The sequence below is a fragment of the Gobius niger genome, assembly GCF_951799975.1.
Source record: "Gobius niger genome assembly, chromosome: 2".
NCBI lineage: Eukaryota > Metazoa > Chordata > Actinopteri > Gobiiformes > Gobiidae > Gobius > Gobius niger.
Window position 1 is genome coordinate 31942286 of NC_136853.1, and position 16473 is coordinate 31958758.

At 40.2% G+C, this 16473-nt stretch overlaps 1 protein-coding gene across 5 annotated transcripts in view; it reads left to right on the forward strand.

The window, feature by feature from the left end:
• Positions 1-16473, forward strand: part of magi2a (membrane associated guanylate kinase, WW and PDZ domain containing 2a) — a 211194-nt gene that overhangs the window by 172811 nt on the left and 21910 nt on the right. For all 5 annotated transcript variants that reach the window (XM_079582158.1, XM_079582156.1, XM_079582154.1 and 2 more), the window contains exon 10: positions 2592-3266. In XM_079582158.1, coding sequence (XP_079438284.1) covers positions 2592-3266 — 675 coding nt within the window. The remainder of the gene's footprint in view (positions 1-2591; positions 3267-16473) is intronic.

Consider the following 16473-nt stretch of genomic DNA (forward strand, 5'->3'; position numbering starts at 1 on the left):
CAATCTGAATTCCACTGTTGTCCACCTCAACTGTTGAGCGCTTAATCCTGTAAATAATCCAGAAAATCAATATGCCTCAGCACACTGTATTAATAGAAATCCCCCCCCCCCCCCCATTGGAGTCTGCATCACTTTATATTTTCTGAGACTTAGTTAAGCTGCAGCGTGGGGTTTTCAAGGTGAAGGCATGCCTGGCTTTCAAATCATGACTCATTACTTTGCACACGTTTTCACAGTCTCCCCATTTCTCTCACCAAAGTGTGATAACTGTGGCTGCAATTACAAAATTATACCTTATCCACCCAGAGAATGTTGTTTGTCTGCTTTAGTTAAAATATCGTGTTCAGTCTACTACTATTTTTAGCAAGTATAGGAGGAAATAAATAGTACACACAAAAAGGAACTGAACCCAAGCTATTCAACTCTTACCCTCTAGTTTTTAGTGTTGCTTTAAAAGGGGAAAGCAGATTAAACAATATCTTTGGTTTGTCTGTAAAAAAGCTTTATGCTGGGGTAATCTTCACAAAGCCTCAAGCTACTTTAATGTACTGCGTTGTATTGTTGCAAGCCAAGGTCTTTAATCAAGCCCTGGGTATGCACTACACTCCAGCCTGTTTTATTGCCATTTGTTTTCTCTTTCTCATTACGCACTTGAAAAACCTGAAATAACCTTGTCTAATAATAGCTTCTTATAGATGCCTTCCGTGTCTGCAAACTAAACCTACCCTATTTTATGGTTGTTTATTACAAAACGTTCAGCACCAAACACAACAACATCACTTGCAATTGCTGTCAAAAAATGTCCATTGTTTAATAGCCATGTTGTCTGCTGTTTTATTATTGACAGAAAACTCTGACATGCATTAATTGGTTTCACACATTCGGCCTTTGTTTGCATGTTGGGCTAATACAGTGTTTCTCAACCTGGGGGTCGGGACCCCCAAGGGGGTCGCGAGACAAATTTGGGGGGTCGCCAGATCATGTAGATAAAATATACATATTTTTATTAGCGTGCATTATACTATTTTATTGTCGCATTTGTGAGCTATTTTACCATCATTTTATTCATTTTATTTTAGCCATTTGTTTTTTTCTTTTTTTTTTAAGAATAATGTAGGCTAATGTTCCGATTTCTCACGGTGTGACCCAGGCAGGGGGGTCACGAACCCCTTTAACTGTTATAATGGGGGTCGCGGCTCCAAAAGGTTGAGAACCACTGGGCTAATACTCCATTCGGTTTGCCCTTGAGGGTTAAAGAAGAATTCATAATCGCAGCTGTACTTGGCCTCAACCTAAAATAAAGAGGGATACACGTTGAGGAAATATCAATATTTAAACATGTTGCTATTTACAAAACTTTATAGGTGATAATGTCATAATGTCAGATGGAGGGCAGGGCCAATACAACTCTATGGGAGAAATACAGTTTTTGTCAGAAATCTCCAAAACGAAAATTGACAAATGTTTTTCCTCATCAGTGTTTGATCGTGATTGGATTCACAAACCTGTGATATTATTTTTATGTCTGAAAGTCCTTTCTATTGGACAACATCACGGTCATGTTTTCGCAAATTGTCACTACTTTTTAACGTTTTTCTGAGAAAATAATTGGACATTGGTTCATATGAGCAGACAGAGGAGACAATGAACTTTATCACAGTTTTTGTTTCATGTGGATTCCTCCAGTAATGACTGAGATATGAGCCAATAATACCCGCCCCTTTTTCTCCTATCTGTTAACATGGGACTGGAGAAGTCCACATAAAATCAGTCACTACATGAAAACAAAGCCGTGTTTAGGCCGCACAGAGAAACGGTGCAGTGTTGACTTGTTGGTGCAAATGAACATTGGCCATTTTACACAAATCAATCGACTAAACATCAGATTTGAGCGGAGAATATTTTCCCTCGTTCTCCATTAAAATGAACGGGCTTCGCGCTAGACCGGAAGTGTCGAGACAAGGCAAAAAGTGGAATCGTCCATATATGGTCATGTTTGAAAACAGTTAAGGGGGAAAACAATTTGGAGAAAAATCTAAACTTTTTTGAATTACTCAAAAACTACTTTAACAAATGCTGAATTATGAATATAGTTTTCTACTAAATAAAGATACAAAGACATGGAGAGAAGCAAAGTGGTTCAACAGACAAAAATAAACATAAATAACGGAGAATGCTAACCTGATGCTACATGTTAGCATCGGGCTAATGCTAACGGTTAGCTAGCGCCAGCTACAACTGCTGGTTTTTGATAAATAAGTTCATATTCCACCAGAAAATGGCTAAAAAGAGTGGAAAATTGTGTTTCTCTAAAGATTCTATTTTCCCCCTCGGCAAAGCCACGTCCCCTTCTATGACGAGATGCCGTCTGTATTATATCTATAGGCTCTTTAGAATGTTGTGATGTCACGTGAACTATTAGGCCCGAGCGCCATCAGCCATAAGTGCCCTTCGTCCCTTTGTATAGCTATCAAACTATCAAAGGCCATACTGTATTTATTGTTTGTTTTTATGTTCGAAATAAGCTACACTAAACTGATCTTCTTTATATAGCACTGATGTTAAACTTGTTTGTCTTCTCTTTTTTTTAGGTGATGTTTTAGTGTACATCAACGACATGTGTGTCCTGGGCACCACACATGCAGACGTTGTCAAACTTTTCCAATCGGTCCCTATAGGCCAGAGCGTCACTATGGTTCTGTGCCGCGGCTACCCTTTGCCCTATGACCCCGAGGACGCTGCGAACACGAACAACAACACCACAACAACGATCATCTCCCCACTCGGCATCATGGAACAGCGCCCTATAGTGGTCAACGGGAGGGCCACCTATGACAACTATCTGGAGTACATTTCACGAACGCCGCGTTATGTCACAGATCCCAGTCAAGAGCAAGTTAATTCGCAGCAGCTCCTCACCCCACATCCAGGGGACACCCACTTGGACGGGTCGATTCCCCCCGGCACTGGTACCACACCCCCTGACAGCGTATCTATGGCGTCCGTGGGGCCGAGCGAGCTCCTCACACTGAGCATGGTGAAGGGCGTGGATGGATTCGGGTTCACGATTGCAGACAGCGCTATGGGGCAGAGGGTGAAGCAGGTGCTGGAGCCTCAGGGCTGTCCCGGTCTGTGCGAGGGGGATCTGATAGTGGAGATAAACAAGCAGCCCGTGCAGGGATTCACACACGCGCAGGTGGTGGAGCTGCTGAAGGAGTGCGCGGTGGGAGCAGAGACCGGCTTGGTGGTGCAGAGAGGCGGGACAGGTAAGACTGATGGGGTGGATACTGGTAGGACTTGGGGGAGGAAATTGTTGGCTCAGCAGCTGCAGCCACTGCTCTTCATGCATCTCCGACTGCTTCCACACACGTGTCTAACTGTCGCTAATACTGCAGAAACCTCATACATTCCTGTAGTTCACAAGCTTTTTCTGAGTGAGCTTTACTCATCTTCTCACATCTTTGCTGTGCATTGCTGCAAAGACAATTTATCTTACTCCTATCCTGTTACTTCTGCCATACTGTTTGCTAGGGATGTAATGACTAATCAGATTAACCATGACTAGTCCTCTATTAACATAACTGATGACTAATTCAGTCAATTCAGAAATGTTTTATCTGATCAGAAAACTCCTTTTTTTTATATCACACATTTCCGCATTTAAATCATGGCATTATACCGTATTTTCCAGCCTATAAGTCGCTCCGTAGTATCGTGCCAGCCCAAAAATTCAGAATGAAGAAGAAAAAAAACATATATAAGTCACTCCAGAGTATAAATCGTCCCAAGCCTTTCCTGGCATCACGTTGTCATTTTAGCCCGCAATTAGCTTTTTTGTTTTCTTCACTGCAGTTAAAGCAGTACTAAGTAACTCTTGCCCCTAAAGGTCTTAAGCGCAACTGCAGGTGTCGTAGGATTTTTTTTTATTCACTCAAACTTGGCTGTAAATACTGTTTAAAGTATTAAACGGACGCTAGCCCACAGTTAGCTTTGCCCGTTAGCATGTTAGCTTCTTCTTCATGATTCTATTAGTGTGTATTGGTGGCTCCGGTCCGGTGGCAGTCAAGTTGCAAACATGGTTTTCTGGCTAGAGACACCAGGGGGAGATGAAGGACCTTCCAATCATCCCATAAACGCTTGTATTACCCCCACAGGGACTACGAAAAGGATTTATTAAGATAAACACATTACTTTTCGGCAGTCTCTTCTTCTGCTTGATTACTGATTACTAACTCTTCAGTGGTACAGTAGTAGTAGATACTGGTACACGAGCCTAGAGCGCCCTCTAGCGGCTGTCAGTGTGAAAATAGCAAACATGTGAAATTATAAGCTTAGATATATAAGTCACACCCCCAGCCAAACTATGACTTACAGTATAGTCCGGAAAAAACGGTACTCGAGCTTTTGATATTGAATTACTTGTTTACATTCAGTTGGTTGACATTTTGTAAGAGATCTGGAAGGCTCAGTAGTTTGATATTAAAGCATAAAGGCTGACTAGTTGATTCTTTATTGAAATGGTGTTGTGCTGGGACCTCATTTCCGTCTGGGATTTTTAGCTTTTGGAATGGCCCACAGCTACTCATGGTTTAGCTCAATATTTCCCAACCAGGGCTGCGGGGACCCCTGGGGGAACTTGGAACTATGTCAGACTAAAAATTCTGGTAAAATCAAACAGTAAATTATCATTATAAAGTATCGAGAGGATGCACACACAGATATAACATTTCAATGCATTTAACTCATTGATATTTAACACTTTTGCTTCATCTTTTACAATACTCCAATATTATATAAATTTTACTCTTTCATTTTTGTGTATTTTGAAATATTTTCTTTTAAAATGTATTATATTTTGGCTGAGTTTAAACTAGTTTTAAAACTAACTTAAATACAAAAGCCCTTTCTTGAAGTTTGCATTATTATTGTTTTTATCTTTTAATTTCGCAGACCCCTTAAATTCTACCATCCTTCCCCTTCAATGAAGAGGAGTTTTATATGTGTTGGCAGTAACATTTTTGCTAGCGTTGCTATTTTTTTTCTGCCGGCCCCAAACAGCTGCAGCCCACCGGAAAACATCCATTTCCCAGCACACCACTGCTTGTTGCCAAACTCTTTACCCATTACTTTCCTTCCTTTCTGTTTCTTAGTGCTTTCATGCCTTCTTTTATGTCTATATTCAAACAAATAATATCCTGGACTTTTTGTCAAATTGAGTTCTTTTTGAACCACACTCTGCAAATGACTATGAGCTGCTTTGTGCTTGTGGCTTTGAGTAACGTTATTTATTATACTGGTTTTGACAATTGAAGAAGGAGAAGCACTTACTGTTGTGTCTTTTCCACTGGTCATATGAAAAGTTAAGTCTGCTGATTTGCTAATTGCATTTTGGTTTTGAGATGTATGTAAGGTTAGGTAAATCTTCTATTTATTTATTTATTTATTTAATTAAATCATCACACATTTATGGTTTAGCAATATAAAAGTTTGCATTAGTCGACTATTAATACGGCCTTTCGCTCTGCCTGAGCCCGTCAGATCTTGGAAGCTAAACAGGGAAGGGCCTGGTCGGTGTTAGATGGGAGACCGTTTGGGAACAGCAGGAAGCCTGAGTGAATGTAATGTGTGAATGAGTGGTTTGGTGGTGGTCCAAGGGTCTAGCCCAGGGCAGCTGTGGCTACAATAGTAGCTTACCACCACCAAGTATGGAGTGAATGAATAATGCAACATAAAGCATCTTTCCAGAAAAGCGCTCTATAAGACCAATGCATTTTATTATTATTATTATCATTATCATTATCATTATCATTATCATTATCATTATCATTATCATTATTATTATTATTATTATTATCAATGGGAAGGGTAAATCACCACTATCACTATCACCATTCATAATGTTAAAACTTTGATTCTCAGGTTATGACCAAAAAGTTGCAAAGTTCTTCATAATAACCAAAACCACGTCTAAAATGTGCTTTAATGGGTACATTTTGAAAAAAACTCAAATTAAATTTGGTCCTACAAGCAGTCCAGTTGATAGCCACTCGAATAATGTTGTCTGTCCATCGAAGTGAAAGAAAATTGTTGAAGCCGACAAAAGAAAATTGTCGCTCAAAAAATCCTTGCACTGAACAAAGCAACAGCACAGTGTCCTTTCATGCACAAAGAGGGAAGGGCCATCTGTCTTCATTCAGCAGAGGTTTGAGGGTTCAAACAAGAGCTGTCCATGTAAAGAGCAGTCTGTCAGCCCCTGAGGAAAATGCCAGGCCTATTTACATGCTATATTTCTCTCATTATTTCAGATAAGAAAAAGCTTAGCCCCTTGACACTAAAGCACCGTAGGGCACAGTCACATCTGTTAAATGTCAATTTCCCTTGACATGACAAGCTCTAGGTCCTCAGGGTGAAAAAGAAATCTAGTGCTACCCAGCTATCGGCAACTGTATGTCAAAAATTGATGCAAAAACAACTAATTTGGCTTTTAACTGGAGCCTTTCTGAAGAGTGAAAAAATGTACATAAACAAACTCATTGAGTTCAAAGACATTTCCTTGGGGAAATTGGGTGACGTTTCTTGAAATATCTCTTTGTAATGCTATTTTTCATACGTATGAAAAAGGGCAGTGATCTGCACCAGGAAACTACGTCTCCTTTCTGATGATGTGCTAAAAAAAATCTAACGAGACTAAAACTAACAAGATGTCTTGTAGCCTTGTAAGCCCTGTTATACTTTGTTCCAGTTGAGAGGGGAGATGGATTGACCCTATGAAAGGAAGTTTTGGTCTGTCTAACCCGTCCTCTGTTTGTTTGTACAGGCAAAGATGTCTAAACTAGACTGAAGTAGACAAAAGACTGAAAAATATCTAATATAGGATCATTAAGATATTTCTTTAAAATGTATGCCCTTTATGTTGTAATCAAACAGAGAAGACTTTAGAAATCTCAAGGCTTTAACTCTGAGCCTATTTTTATTTAGTTTGTTTTTATGTGACCTTTATTTAGTCCCACTGAGATACAGTGGGGGACACCGGAGTACCTGGAGGAAACCTGCACAGACACAAGAGCGTGTAAACTCCACAGAGAGAAAGCACCCCCGCCACCGTAGGGGATCGAGCCCGGGACCTTCTTGCTGTGAAGCACGAGTGCTAACCACTGCACCACCGTGTCTGCCTTGAAAAGACAAATAGTAAAACAGAAAAGGGATTTCCACTGCCTCTGATCCTGAATGCTGTTACCATGACAACACGCTCCAGTGTCCGATGCTCAGATGGTATAGCGGGTCGTCTCAGTTAATGGTTCAAATCCCGGCTCCCACAAGTGCAGACTATTGTTGTCCTTGGGCAAGACACCCACCGCCTTTATGAATGTCGTGTGTGGGCGAGTGGTTGGTGGTCGGAGGGGTCAATGGTGTAGCTTGGCAACCTCCCTTCTGTCAGTCTGCCCCAGGACAGCTGTGGCTACAAGTTTACCACTACAGAGGAGTGAATGAATGAATGATTGAATGAATGAATGAATGAATGAATGAATGAACGGATGAATGAATGAATGAATGAACGGATGAACGGATGAATGAATGAATGAATGAATGATTGAATGAATGAATGAATGAATGAATGAATGAATGAACGAATGAATGAATGAATGAATGAATGAATGAACGGATGAATGAATGAATGATTGCCACAGTGTAACGCTTTGAGAAACTTGTCAGGCCATTCAAGTAACCGCATTGTGTCTGCAAAGACAAAAATACAGGAAATTGAGCTGTATCAAAAAACAAAAAGACCGGGGAGTGATGCGTGGTGTAATTACTGTAAGTGTAGAACATTGTTCTGGCTTTTCCTCATTTCCACTGATTGCTTTGAGGCGTGCAGGTTCTCATGCATAGGCGTTTCATCAACTCTTGGGACTGGCAAATGTAACTAACTGAAAACAGAAATGGTAGTTGCTTCAGCTACATGCCTTGTCTGCAGCTTATTGTTACCATGGAGATGACACAGTTCAAGTCTGTAGCATAGCACCATTATGCGTGGTTTTAATTATTTGCACATTATCCGTTGACTGAAATTGATTGCTGTACTAATGAGTAATGGAGTAGTGGATTATACATCTTGATGATAACGTAATTTCATTTTTCAGCAACATATTGACCAACAAAAGAATACCATATTTTCCCTGACTATTGGTATCACAGTTTGTTTTGTTTTGGAAGATGAAAGACTATTTGTTCAGATATTGTCGCTCCAATCGTCTTAACTTTAAGTGAATATCTGCGCTTGTAAACACACAGGGTTTACTTATTGTTCATACTTTTACAATCTGTGTTGTCAGTGCCGAACCAGTGGAGACAAAAGCTTGTAATTAGCCACCGAGTCTGTAGGATGTTCTTGTGTATTCATGCCTGCTGCATTTTTCCCAATCTGGTGTCCGCCAACGCGTTCACACAAAGCATTGGCCACATGATTTGACTCTGGTTGTGCACTCCTACATGAGCAGCTTTTCTCGCACATCTCTGAGGCGCACAGGGAGGCCCGACACTTATATAAAGCAGTTTTGCCATAATTTGCACCCGGTGAATCCGCTGTAGAGTTTGACCATTGGCCTCTAATCAATAGTGTGCACACAGATTCTGGAGAGTGGAGCCTGAGGTCTCCCTTTGAAAAGAAAGAGCAGCAGAAGAAGGGATTTTGATTTCAGCAAGCCGCTTGAGCCTCCTGGGGAACTGGTGTGTAACGAGACAGTGATCCATCGGACTTGTGTGTCCTAGACTGAAAAACTGACAAACAAATATAGTGGACAGAGAGGGAGAAAGAGGGAGCAGGAAAGAGGGATGACTTTGATGCGTTTGGTTTTGTGCCTGACAGTCAGACTTGTTCACACTTACAGAGCTGCCCCTGCCATGACATCCCAAAGGAATTACTGCCCCAGCAATGACGCTAAAAACTGCTGCACGAAGGGCAACTCGCTGAGATCAATTCATAACAAAATGGCTTAATATAGCTGTTGGGGGGGTATGCCAAGAATAGCAGGTACAGGAGTTGGATGATTAGGGCAATGGGTCTTTTGATGGATGTCTTTACTCATTCACTTTGTTTAAAGAGCATTTCTATGAGAATATTGTGGCTGGGATTCTCAGATAAGGTTGTGGTGTTTGTCTTTAATGTTTTTCTTTGACGCTACCAGAGAGCTACCTTTGAAGAAGAAAGTGCTGGTCAGGTATGTATTTTGGGAGGAATGAAGACACGGACATCCCAAAATCCTAAAGCGCGCTGGACCGAGAGAGAGTACCAGAAAGAAGGTCCGCACAGCTTGCTTTGCTCCCAAGCAAAAAATATATTGTTTCTTACACCAGGGTAATGTTTTGAGCGCCTCGGCCATTCATCAGACGGCCTGATGAAGGGCCAAGATGCCCGAAACATCACCCTGGTGTAAGAAACAAGTCTATATTTTACCACAAGATGGAACTGTATTGCTGACACCTCTCTTGATATTATGGTTGCAATATCTTCATGTACTGAGCAGAAGGCTGGGACATTTTAGATTAACTATCACATTTCTAACAGCTTAGACTGCAAAACAGAACACACTCATTTATATTTAACAAGCCATTATTTACTTTATGAAGCATCTCATCAAACTGGCCTTGAATTGTGTTTTACACATGCTGCTGATCAGTTGTGTCAGTATTATGGGCTAGTGTTTTCCCCATGGAGCCCAGGCCTCTCCTTCCTGTGCCCCGGCACCCAGGTCAAACTGCCCTCTGCAGCCTGTGGCCTGACATTAAACTATGGACACAGGCTGCAGACAGAAGCTGAGCCAGAAACTTCATGAAAAAATTGACGGATTGCCAAAAAATTAAAGCTGACTGAAAGTTTGTTAGTAGATTATCTGTGAAAATCTGCACAGTGTTTGTTTTCTCAGAATCAATGGTTGTTTTTTATACTCATATTTAGATGTTTGAAACATTTATATTTCTGCCTCGCCTCTGTAGTTCAGTTACTGTTAACATAAGTATCTTGCTGTAGTTCAGAATTGTCATTTGTTGTGAACACTGAATGAAATGAGTGTTTCAGCACCATGGACAGCTCCTAATCTGCACTTCACTGTGATTGCATCACAGCCCTCAGCCTGATTCTGCTGTCAAACACTGTTATGTTTTGTTCATTTAATAATCGGCCCTTTGTCCTTGTTTACCTATTTATTCAACACTGCCGTCATTCTGCTGGGGGCAGAGTGAGACAAATGACTTCACAATGTTTTTGTTAGTGGCTGCATTTATTAGCATTTGTTCCATATTGTGAACCACAAGTTTAAATTTTGAGACTCAGCTCTTTCTTCACCACAACTGTCCGACGGCTGAATCTCACAATCAATCCATCTCATGAACAAGACTCTAAAATACTTCACTTTAGACAAGGACTCTCCACCATTTTGCAGTCCAGAATAAAATCTTTTCTTTCCTTGACTGGTTAGCAAAATTGTTAATTTCCTCTTATTTGATGTGATTCATTAGATATTTTGACAATTACAGTCAATGAACAGGTTGTGATTCTTTACTAAATGTTGTGTGAGGCAGGATAACTTACCGTCATCTGCAGGTGTTTGTGTCACCCTGGATTTATTTATTGGACTCTGAATTGTCGAAGTCATATCTGCTGTTTTCCACGAGTTATACTGATTTGCGCTGTTGTCATTTAGCGCTTTATTATAAACAGCAAAAGTGTCTTACTTCTCAAAGGTCACTCCGAGATACTCTTTTGCAGGACGTGTGCCCTTTTCCTGCTGAGCCACTTTATTGTAAAGTATAGTTGATCTGATCCCCTTAAGCATTGTTGAATCCCGTGTGGAGAGTTTTGTATACAGCGTGCAATGTCAGAAGCATAACCTTTGTGAGATGAGGAAAAGCAATAAATAACAGCATTTGTTTGGATTTGTATATTATATGTGCGATTCAAATGGATTTGAGTAACGTTACAAAATGGCCTTTGGTTTTCACACATTGATTTGCCCTTTCTACCAAGTCTCTTCTGTAGTTATTGACATTTTGTTGTACACACCTCTGTTTTATGTTTATCTGTTGTAGCATTTTATTATTATCACCTCCTAATTACTTTCAGTCTGAATATATTGTTTGCTTCTTCAACACTGCAGGTTACTATTCCCCCTGGAAGACCCCTAAGCAGGTAAAAGCCTCAGCCTCCAAAGTACTAAACTGTCTGCTTTTGCATAAATGAGTGACTGTGGCTGCCCCGTATACTGTGTCCTGACTAATAGCTATTTACTCCTTTTCCTTACTAATCCTTTTGTGCGCTTCAGTCAGTCTGCCCAACATTTATCTTTTCAAACCATGTCAAGAGGGCTCTCAATACAGAGTCAGAACTGATTCAAAGCTTAACTCTCACATTCAATGTCACCCATGAGTGTAACTTTAGCTCAAGTGTCTTTGAGTAGCATTAAAGCGCTGCCTTTCGTCTAATTTCTGCTCTTCCTGCAATAATCTACTGAAATGTATTTGTTTTCTAACTTCACAAATTGAAAGTATAGTGTAAATGACCCAAAAACTACATGTTAAGCAATAATGGTTCATGTTTGACATTTTAATTGGAAGCAACAAAGCTCATGTGAAAGGCTAAAATATTTCAGTATTTTAACAGAAACCATGTTCACTGTGTCCAGCACATGGCTGTAAGATGAATACTGCCATTTAAATAGTTTTCTGATTGGAGCTGCTCAGTTAAATGCATCCAAATAGTTAATGTTAATGTATATATATATATATTTCATGACGGTGTTTGTATGTTTAAATCCTGCTCACAAAGGACATCTACAAATGTTTTAGAAATATGTGTGATCAAATCAAATCAAATCAAATCAATTTTATTTGTATAGCGCTTTTCATACATGTCATGTAACACAAAGTGCTTTACAGATTTAAAAACATTCTCTCACACCCACTTCCTTCCAAAAAATAAAATAAAAATTAAAATTTAAAAAAAAAAAAAAAAAAAAAAAAAAAAAAAACAGACACATTGTAGCATTCACACTCCCCCCACCCACCTCCCCAAAGACATACCGCACAAGCACACAATACACACTCAAGGTAAAACAGTGGAGATTATGGACAAAAGGCTAAGATAAGGCTAAGATAAGGCTGGGTGCAGATAAACCAGGTAAGGGAACACCATCCAAGGAGCCGTCTGCATCGGGAGCGGCACCTCGGCTGCAGCCACAGGGACCAACACAGGGTGCCCGGACAACACCACACCTCCATCCAGACACCCACAAGACAGCACCCCAGCAGCCACAGCCAATCACCGCTCCCGAGGCAGAGGGCTCCTCCAGATGAAACTGGGAGAGCATAAAAATTGTTAAAATAAATAAAAGTACGTAAGTAAAATTGAATAATAGGATAATAAAAAATAAGACCGAGAGGTAAAATACATAAATACAGAATAAATATTAATAACTATTAAATGTCAATTTAATTAATTATAAGGTGCTGATAAATAATAATAAATAGGCCTAGCAAAAATAAACATCAGTTAAAAGCTAAGCTAAAAAGGTGGGTCTTGAGCCTGCTCTTAAAAACATGAACGTTCTCTACGGCCCTGAGCTCCTCCGGCAGGTGGTTCCAGAGGCGAGGGCCGTAATATTGGAAAGACGCCTCACCATGAGTCTTTTTGTTGACTTTAGGAATAACTAGGAGACCCCTGCCGGAGGACCGAAGGGGCCGTGAAGGTTCATAAGGTAAAAGCAGTTCTGAAAGATAAGAAGGACCAAGACCATTAAGACATTTAAAAACCATTAAAAGAACTTTAAAATCGATCCTGAAACACACGGGGAGCCAATGCAGCGATTCTAAAACCGGTGTAATGTGGTCCCGCCTCCTGGTCTTCGTCAGGACACGAGCTGCTGAATTTTGTAAGAGTTGTAAACCTGAGATACTCCTTTTGGGAAGACCAGAAAGCAGGGCATTACAGTAGTCGATACGACTGGTGATAAAAGCATGCATTAGCGTCTCCGTGTTGGCCCGAGAGAGAATGGGGCGGACTCTGGCTATGTTCTTTAGATGGTAAAAACCTATCTTTGTGATATTTTTGATGTGTGGAATAAAAGTCAGCTCAGAGTCAAATATCACGCCCAGGTTCTTCACCTGTGAGGAAGGATTAAAAGACAGTGACTGTAGTTTGGGTAAAAGTTTCTCTCTCTGGGCCTCAGGACCGATGACTAAGACTTCAGTTTTGTCCTGGTTAAGCTGGAGAAAGTTTTCTGCCATCCAGGATTTAATATCTAAAATGCAGTTAAAAAGTGCATCCATTGGCCTGGTGTCATCAGGAGACATGGAGATGTATAACTGTGTATCATCAGCATAACTGTGAAAACTGACTCCATGTGTCCTGATGACATCACCAAGAGGGAGCAGATACAGGTTAAAAAGCACTGGGCCTAAAATCGAACCCTGGGGCACACCACATGTAATTTTATGGACCTTAGAGGAGAAGGTATCCACACTTACCATGAATGTCCTGTCTGTGAGGTAGGAAGTAAACCATTTGTGTACAGCACCGGAGAGGCCGATGTGTTTTAAACGAGTTAAAAGAATAGTGTGGTCGACTGTATCAAAGGCAGCGCTCAGATCCAGAAGAACCAACACTGTCAACTTTTTAGAATCATAATTTAATCTAAAATCGTTTAAAATCTTTAAAAGGGCGGTCTCGGTGCTGTGGTTTACCCTAAAGCCAGACTGAAATTTCTCAAGGACATTATGTGCATTTATAAAATCACTAAGTTGGGTAAAAACAAGTTTTTCTAAAATTTTGCTTAAAAATGGTAAGTTGGATACTGGTCTAAAATTGTTAAAATCATTAAAATCTAAATTGCTCTTCTTCAACAGGGGCCTCACCACCGCCCCTTTAAAGGCAGCAGGGAAGACCCCCGTCTGAAGAGAGCAATTCATCATGTTTAAAAGCTCGTCTCTAAAAGATCCATAAAATGTTTTAAAAAACGGCGTTGGGGCCGGGTCTAAAAGACATGTGGTGGGCCTCACTGAGGAGAAAACTTTATCAAGCATCTCAGCATTAACCAGGACAAAACTGTCCAGTGTTTCCTCTGGAACAAGTAGACAATCAGATGTATTTAAAACCGTGTTTCTTTGGGTAGATAAAATATTACATCTGATAGTGTCTATCTTCCCCCTGAAGTGGTCTGCAAATGCCTCGCAAAGGGAATCTGATGGAGTTTCACGGAAAGCTTTAGGATCATGGTGAAGAAGGTTGTCAATGGTTGAAAAAAGAACCTTTGTATTATTTTTATTGTCCGATATGATTTTGGTGAAGTATGAATTTCTTGAGTTTCTAACTGTTTTATTGTATGTTTTCAACTGCTCGGCGTAAATTTGGTAATTGATTGTAATTTTATTTTTCCTCCATTTTCTTTCTAGTACCCTGCAATTTCTTTTTTGTTTTTTGAGGTCCTCATTTTTCCATGGGGGCGTGGGTTTGACTTGCATTTGTTTCAGTGTTAGAGGCGCGACCAGGTCAAGGGTGGATTGAAGCTTACTGTTAAAATCATCAACAATAAAATCACAGGGTGCAGGTAAAACCAAGGGGGGGTGTTTGTCTAAAATATTGATAAAAGTTGCAGCCACTTCAGGGGTTAGATGGCGCTTCCCTACAGTTCTCAAGGAGGTCTCACGCTGGATAAAAGCGGTGATTTTAAAAAACACGCAGTAGTGGTCAGAGACAGCCAAGTCAACGACAGAGGACACACCAGTGGACAGGCCATACGTGATGACCAGGTCCAGGGTGTGTCCTCTGTCGTGAGTTGGCTGTGTGACATGCTGAGTAAAAGACATATAATTAAGAATGTTTAAAAATTCATTTGAAAGAGGGTCTAAAATATTATCTACATGTAAATTAAAATCACCGGCTAAAATTATTCGCTCATAGGAGTTGTGTAAAATTGTTAAAAACTCTGAAAACTCATGAATAAAAAGTGAGCACTTTTTTGGGGGTCTGTAGATTGTGACACATAAAATTTCAGGGCTGCTAAAAACAATGGCACTGTATTCAAAGCTGGTAAAATCATCAAATAAAATCGGCTTGGCAGCAAGGGTCGTAGAATTTACCAGAGCAGTGCCACCGTGATGTAGCAACTGAAACAACTAATCGATTATTATTCATTTTCTAGCAGCAGGCTCAACTAGAGCAAAAATGACATGAAAATGAAAAAGAAACAGAAGCAGAATTAGCACCAAGAGCCTCCAACACACTTTCACTTTAAGTTTCTTCCACCAACATGTCCTTAAGCGGCACCATTTTAGGTTTATGTGATTAAAAAATAAGATGCTCATACACCATTCACAGCCAAGCGATTAATCAATTAATCATAAAAATAATCGGTAGATTAATCAATTTCCAAAATAATCGTTAGTTGCAGCCCTAGTGTGATGCTGGTATTGAAACTTTAGTGTTTTCTCATATTTCTGTGCTTCTGGGCAACATCTCGTCACAGTGCTTTGATACTCGAGTGTAGTGGTTCCTCCTTATAAAATATGACACTATCCAAGTGCCTCTAGGCCTCAGTCAGGACTAATCTGTCTAAAAATGGATTAAATTAGATTAAATTATACTAAACTGACTGTAAACATGACTAAACCAGAAAAACACAGAAACTGAATGTATGTACTAAAGCATAAATGAAATGATCTCTAATTAAAATGACTTAATGACTTAAGATGACCACCAGCAGTGCACACACACCACAGTTGTCTCTCACGGCCCCATTTCACCTCGTACTGTCACATCTAATAAAGCGTTTGATCCAAAAGCTTGAGTAGATATTTTAAGAAATTGAGCAGCACTTTTCACTGTTAGCAGAGTTTAATTTACATTTCACATCAGTCCCAGCTCTATAATTGTATCTTGTGCAGCTTGATGCTATGTTTAGTATTTTATAGACAACCCACTTAGCGTCTACTTCACCAAAAACAACTTTTTCAATCAGATTTACTCAGACTGTGTATTTGCCTACACATGAGTGCTTTCGTCGCTCACTCTCGGCCAATCTGTGCGGCTGTGTGTGTGACTTTCTTTGTAATCCATTTCACGGCTGGACGTCCTCCTGGCGCTGCTCTGACCAGCCCCTGACCCTGTCCCATCGGCAGAGCTATTACTCTCATGCCAGATCACACACAACACACATGAAATAGCTACTTATGCTCAAATGTATTTAAATCTGCTCTGTGGTCTAATATTCCCCACCCAAATGAACAGGGCAATATCAGTAAAAATATACTTTTTTTTTTAGGATGTAGCCATGTAATTCCCCAATAAGAAGAAACATACCTGATTTATTCTTTATGTCATTCACATACGTTTTAGTCGTGTACCCAGCTCTTCAGGACCTCCCTTTCGATCAGAAGAATCCGCGCTGAAACATTAAAAAGACATATAGGAAGGGAGGGTGGGGC